General features: G+C 32.5%; 1 protein-coding gene across 1 annotated transcript in view; it reads right to left on the bottom strand.

The window, feature by feature from the left end:
* Nucleotides 1-2,507, bottom strand: part of LOC110105396 — a 3,268-nt gene extending 761 nt beyond the window's left edge. Inside the window, exons 1-2 of the mRNA XM_028697311.1 lie at nucleotides 1,199-2,507; nucleotides 247-488 (exon numbers count right to left, since the gene is read on the bottom strand). Coding sequence (XP_028553144.1) covers nucleotides 247-488; nucleotides 1,199-2,507 — 1,551 coding nt within the window. The remainder of the gene's footprint in view (nucleotides 1-246; nucleotides 489-1,198) is intronic.
* Nucleotides 2,508-7,089: the final 4,582 nt, after the last annotated feature.

Raw genomic sequence — 7,089 nt, 5'->3', positions numbered from 1 at the left:
ACAACCCCCTTTCTTCATTGACTGGCACAGATTGTTCCAACTGATATAATGAAGTCTTGGACTTCCACCACCTTTCTTCCAAAGAAATCCTCTACAGATTTTATCAATCTAATTAAGGACTTTCAATGGCACCAAGGAGTGAGAGCTGAAATAATTAGGAATAGCTAGAATAATAGTTTTAATAAGAACAATCTTCCCTGCTAGTGATAAAGACTTTGATCCCCAAATATTGAGAAATTTAAGTACTTTCTCAATGATGAAATAGAAGTCACTAGCCACCATTCTTCTCAAAGACATTTTAATACCAAGGTAAACAAGTTCCTTTACTTGTTTAAATCCAATAATTCTGGATATCTGCTTCTTCTTCCTTCTATTAACATTACTTCCAAATATAATGGCAGATTTCTTAGTGTTGATTTTCTGACCTGTCCACATGCTAAATTTGGAAAGAATGGCTTTAACTTCAAGAACCGCCTTCCGTGTAGCTACTGAGAAAACATAACATCATATGAAAATAGTAAGTGTGATATCCTAGGACTGTTGGAGCATACTCCAATTCCAATAGATGAATTTGTGAAAGCATTTGTAAGAAGCTGGGAACACAGAATGAATAAGATGGGGGACAAGGGGTACCATTGAAGAAATCCACTTTCGGCCTTGATCCATCCAGATGGATTCCCATTTATCATAATAGAAAATCTGGGATCTAAAACACATTCCAAAATTAGATTTGAAATCATCTCTGAGAATTCAAAATATTTCAAAACCTGTTTTAAGGTTTTCAAACTCATAGAGTCATATGCTTGTTCCATGTCAACTTTGTAAGCCACCATCCCACTAGCTACCTTAGAGTACCAAAATTTATGAAACATTTCTTGGGCATTCAGTATATGATCTGAGATGGATCTTTCTTTGATAAAAGCAGCTTGCTCCTCTGAGATAAGTAATGGAATAACCGGCATAATCCTGTTCAAAATAACTTTTGCGGCAATTTTAAAAACTTAGTTACAAAGGCTTATAGGCCTATAATTTGAAGGCATCAAAGGATTAGAGACCTTTGGAATGAGGACCACAAGCGTGTCTTTCCAATTATAGTCCATATTTCCATAATTCAGAAAATGGTTTAAAGCATTTGCAAAGTCTTCCTTTACAATATTCTAGTAAAATTTAATAAATGAGTAAGTGATCCCATCACTACCCGGAGCAATGTTATTTCCCAGATTTTTGATGACAAATTCAATTTCCTCCACAGTGAATTCCTTGGACAAATTGTCTTTTTCCTCCATATTCAAAATCTTACCTGGATTGGGCCAATCATCCAAATTACAACTTCTTTGTTTCCACTTGATGCTGAAAAATTGCATGAATACATCTACAATTTGGCTTTGTTCTTCAAGAACTATTCCATTCTCATTTTTGATTTTCAAGATCTTGTTGCCAATCCTTCTAGCACTAGCATATGAGTGATAGAACTTAGAGTTGCAATCTCCCTCCTTCATCCATTTTACTTTAGCTCTTTGTTTCCACCAACTACATAACTGGGCCATAGTAGAATTTAGCTCAGCAACTTTGGATTTCATCTTCCAACAGTCATCTTCGGATAGCCAGCCAACTTCAGCTTCAGTAATTTGTAGCTTGAGAATATCTTCCATTAAGTTGCTTTTAAGATCTTCAAGATTCCTTAGCTTAGCCTTACTCCAGAATAGTGCTTTGAGCATTCTTTTACACTTGACATTTCGAATTTGCGAGTAATCCCCACTGAATTTCTTATTCCATTCCTTCTTTACCACAGCAAATGATGCAGGAAATGACCCCCAAATATCCTCAAAGATAATTCTCCTCTTATTTGTGGAATTAAAATTGCATAAATTAAGAACCAAAGGGCTATGATCGGATGCAATTCTAGCTAGATGTCTCACGGTTAATTGAGAGAAATAATTCAAAGAAGAAGAATTAAGAAAGCACCTGTCAAGTCTCTCCAAAATCCGCGCACCTCCAGATTTGTTGTTGCACCATGTGAACCTTGGACCTATAAATCCAATCTCATGTAAATCATTGTTAGAAATGAAAGATCCCATTTCTCTAGCTCCTAGAGAAAAACAGAATTTTTTCCCTCCTCTTTTGTCTTCTTTGGAGGTGATACAATTAAAATCTCCTCCAACCACCAAAGGATACTCCTTCACATTATAAAACTCCAGAAGCACCCATAATTCCCTTCTTTTGATAATTTCTTTGCTTCCATAGACCGCAGCCACCCTCATTTTATAATTTCTGTTAATGGTCAAGTCTCCAATTAGGCATTGGGATGAAGATGCCACCTTAGAAAACTCAGCAAAGTTTGAGTTCCATAGAACAATAATACCCCCAGAAAGGCCATTAGAAGGAACCAAATCAAATTCCAATTCTTCTCCCATCAGTTTCTTTACTTCTCTAATATCAAAATTAGAGATTTTTGTTTCAAGCAAACCCAAAAAAATGGCATTCGGTAATTTAACAATTTCCTTCATGTATAGACAAGCACTTTTCTTTTTTACTCCTCTACAATTCCAATATACCAAAGAATTCATTGAAAAAGAACTGTGAGAGTCACTCCCACTTTGCCTTTCAAATCCGACTGCAATCTTCTACTCCTTGTAGTATTGCTAATAGGACCGAGGGAAAAAAAAGGTCTTCGAGCTTTTTGGATTTCCTCTTCTTCATATGACTGAAATCATCTCCTTTATCAATTGAATTTGAGTCTTCAACTGCAATTTGTTTATTTCCTTCCTTTCTCAACATACAAATTCCCTTCTTGCACTACACCGTGCATCTTTTTACTTATGGGCTTATTTTGTGTCTCTTTTTCAAATTACGAATCATTGCATATTCCTTTTAATTTTTATACATTTGTACATTTTTTGAGAGTAATCTTGATCTTTCCAAAATCAATAATAAAAAATTTCAAATTTTTTTAAGTATAACAATATTTATTGATAAGTGAAATATAAAATAAGAAATTATCACAATTGCAACAATAATATTAAGCATTAATGTAGTCTAATATGAGACATGAAATTGACATTCTTAATTATATCAAGTTATAAGCAAAACTTAATTTTAGAAAAATTAGATATTCTAATGAATTCATTTTTGACTTGCAGTTTAAGGTATAGCACTTGTAAGATAAAAAATTTTAGGGATTTTCATATAGGCTAACATGCATTTCAAAACAAGATTAAAAGTGAGACAAGATAATTTATATTGATTTCTTAATAGAGAATAATTGAGTGGAAGCAAACAGATTCATTACCTTAAAGTTTAATTATTCTTGTAGAAGAACTCTAGAAGGGGTGATCTTAGCATAGGAAAATCTAGGAAATGACTCTTTGTTGGCCTTGGACAGAAAGTTATCACTAAAGTTTTTTGGTGGACCCTTGGCTAGAACCTTTTTCCTTTTGCTAAAGCTTGCCATAGAGATGTTCTAGGAGAATAGGGGTTTGAAAGGGATATTTGAAGTGATGACATTTGAGTTCAAAAGCTTTCAATTTAATGAAAAACCCATTTTCGTACAGACGAAAATAATTGCATCCTGTATGAATTTTTGTTCGTCCCGTACAAAATAATTTCATATGGACTAGCGAATGAGTCCAAAAATGAAACGTCTTTTCATAATCACACAAGAAACAATGCATCCTTTCGCACATACTTTTGACCAAACGATCGTACAGACGAATAAGTGTTCATCCTGGTTCAAAAAATTTAAGATCGTTTTAATGGCAGTTGAAACCATCCCCCACTTCGAATCACCAAGCATTTGTGTGTATGAATCATATATTCGTATGTACGATCATACATAATAAAAACTACCTTATCCAGATGTTTTAAAATTTCGTCCGGATGATCATGACGATCGTACAGACGAAGTGAAAAATAAAAACTGAACGCAAACCATTCAAATCCGACAGTTAACACACTACATAATTCATCCCGTATAAAAATAATTTCATCCTAGATAATTTTCACTCAATTTTTTTAAAACATGCACTAAAAAATCTAGATGTGAAAATTTAAAACTAAAATAATAACACAATAAAAAATGATAGAAAAAAGATAAAAACACAAAATCACAAATACAGAAAATCACAAACTCAAAAATACACACGAAACACTAACTATAAAAACACACATCAATGTTGCAGAATCATTTTAATTAAGCATTCAAATTGATTACACAAAGTCTAGTTCTTAATGTACTGAAAGTATCAAAGGCTAGTGGTTTTATAAAAATGTTAGCAAGTTGATTTTCTTTAAAAACATGAATGAGTTCAATTTCTCCTTTGGATACATGATCCCTTATGAAATGATGCATGATGTCTGTATGTTTGGTTCTTGAATGTTGAATAGGATTCTTAGAAATGCAAATAACACTAGTGTTATCACAATAAATTAGAATAGTGCCTATAGTTATTCCTAAATCAATCAACAGTTGTTTTAACCAAAGTACTTATGCCACACAACTTCCTATTGCAATGTATTCAATTTCGACAGTAGATAGGGCTCTGAATTTTGTTTTCTACTAGACTAGGAGACTAAAGAATTTCCAATAAACTGGCATATTCCAGAAGTTCTTTTTCTATCAACCATACAACATGCAAAGTCAAAATCTGAATAATCAATTATTTCAAATTAAGAGCTAAACTTAGGATACCAAATTCTTAAGTTCTGAGTTTCTAACAGATATCTTAAAATCCTTTTTACTATTGTCAAATGTGAATTTTTTAGATCTAATTGAAATCTAGCACATAAACAAACACTAAACATGATATTGGGCTGACTAGCTGTCAAATAAAGCAAAGATCTAATTATGCCTCTAAATTTCTTTTAATCAATAGATTTTCCCTTAGGGTCCTTATCCAACTGAACTGAGGAACTCATAGGTGTACTAACAGGTTTAGCATTATCGATTTCATATTTTTTGAGGATGTACTTAACATACTTTGACTGACTAAAAAATGTACCCTCCTCAATTTGATTAATGCTAAAGCTTAGAAAGTAACTTAAATCTCCCATTAGACTCATCTCAAATTCACCACTCATTATTTTAAAAAAATCATCACAAAGATTTTTATTTGAAGATCCAAAGATGATGTCATCAACATAAATTTGTACAATGAGTATATCATTTCTAATTTTCTTCAAAAAGAGAGTTATATCAGCACTTTCTTTTTCAAATGATCTTTCAAGTAGGAAGTTGCTCAATCTTTCATACCAAGCCCTAGGTGCCTGCTTTAATCCATATAATGCCTTTTTCAATTTGAAAACATAATTTAGGTGTTTAGAATTTTCAAAACCTGGAGGTTGTTCTACAAAAACATTCTCTTGAATTACCTCATTTAAAAAGATACTTTTTACATCCATTTGGTACAGTTTAAATCCTCTAAAACAGGCAAAGGCTAATAAAACCCTAATTGCTTCAAGTCTTGCTATAGGGGAAAATGTCTCCTCAAAATCAATCACTTCAATCTGATTTTACCCCTTAGCAACTAATCTAGCCTTATTTCTAATGACTACTCCTAAGTCATTCATTGTATTTCTGAATACCAACTTAGTTCCAACTACACTTTGATCCTTTGGCCTTACAGTTAATTCCCAAACCTTATTTCTTATAAATTGATTTAACTCTTCTTGAATAACCAAAATCCAAAATTCACCCGAAAGTGCTTGATCAATATTTATGGGTTCTATTGTTGAAATAAAGACTGAATGATTGACTTCTTTATTTAGTCCACGCCTAGTCCTTACACCCTCACTAGGTTCTCCTATAATCAATTCCTTTGGGTGGTTTTTAGAAAATCTCAAATATCTAAGCAAAGGGTTTTTCTTTCTCCAAATTTTCTTCCAAATTTATTTTATCAATCTTTTAGGAGTTAATCTCAATCTCATCTTCTACAACATTTGGCTCTTCGAAAATTTCAGATTCATCAAATATAATATGTGTGGTCTCCTCAATTACCAAAGTTCTTTTATTGAATACTCTATAAGATTTTTCAACAATTGAGTATCCTATAAAAATTCATTCATCTGATTTTGGATCAAATTTTCCTAAGGCAGATTTTTCGTTGTTATAAATATACACCTTGCATCCAAAAACATACAAATGTGACAAATTATGTGTTCTTCCTTTTTGCAACTCATAGGATGTTTTATTTAATTTTGATCTCATATTCACCCTATTCAAAACATAACATGCAGTGCTAACCGGTTCAGCCCAAAAATATTTAGGAAGTGAGTATTCTACTAACATGGCTAGGGCGGCTTTTATTAATGTTATGTTTTTCCTTTCGACTACCCCATTCTGCTGAGGGGCTCTAGGTGCAGAAAAGTTGTGATCAATTTCTTTTTCCCTATAAAAATACTCAAAATTTTCATTCTTAAATTCTCCTCAATGATCACTTTGAATAGTCATAATTTCACATCCTAGCTTTCATTAAATCCAAGTCAAAAAGTTTCTAAATTTCTCAAATGATTCACTCTTATGAAATAGAAATATAACCCATGTGAATCTAGAGTAATCATCTATAATCACAAATCCATATACCTTCTCTCATAGAGTTACAGTTCCAACAGGTCCAAAAAGATCCATATGCAAAATCTCCAATGATTTACTAGTTCTAAGATCCTTATTGGACTTAAAAGAGAACTGCACATGTTTTCTTAATTGATATGCATCACATAGATGGTCATTAATAAAGTCTAGTTTTAATATACCTCTCACTAGGTTCTTTTGGGTAATCCTCCTAAGGTTTTTCATGCTGACAAAGTCTCTTATGCCAAAGTCATGACTCATCAAAAATAGTTTTTAAACAAAAGCTGTAGGAGTTTTAATGCAATTCAAGTCTAGCATATACACGTTGTTTACCCTTATACCATTCAAAATATCATTTCCATTTAGGCTTAATATGCAGCTAGTAGGAAAAAAATTCACACATTATCCTTTATCACATAGCTGGCTTATACTTAACAAATTATGCTTTAAGCCTTCTACCAATAACACATTTTCAATAATTTTTTTTTAAAAGATTCCAATCATACCTGACCCAATCACCTTTC

The sequence above is a fragment of the Dendrobium catenatum genome, unplaced genomic scaffold, assembly GCF_001605985.2.
Source record: "Dendrobium catenatum unplaced genomic scaffold, ASM160598v2 fragScaff_scaffold_911, whole genome shotgun sequence".
Lineage (NCBI taxonomy): Eukaryota > Viridiplantae > Streptophyta > Magnoliopsida > Asparagales > Orchidaceae > Dendrobium > Dendrobium catenatum.
Note: the sequence above shows the minus strand (reverse complement) of the source record. Positions and strands in the feature narration are given on the sequence as shown.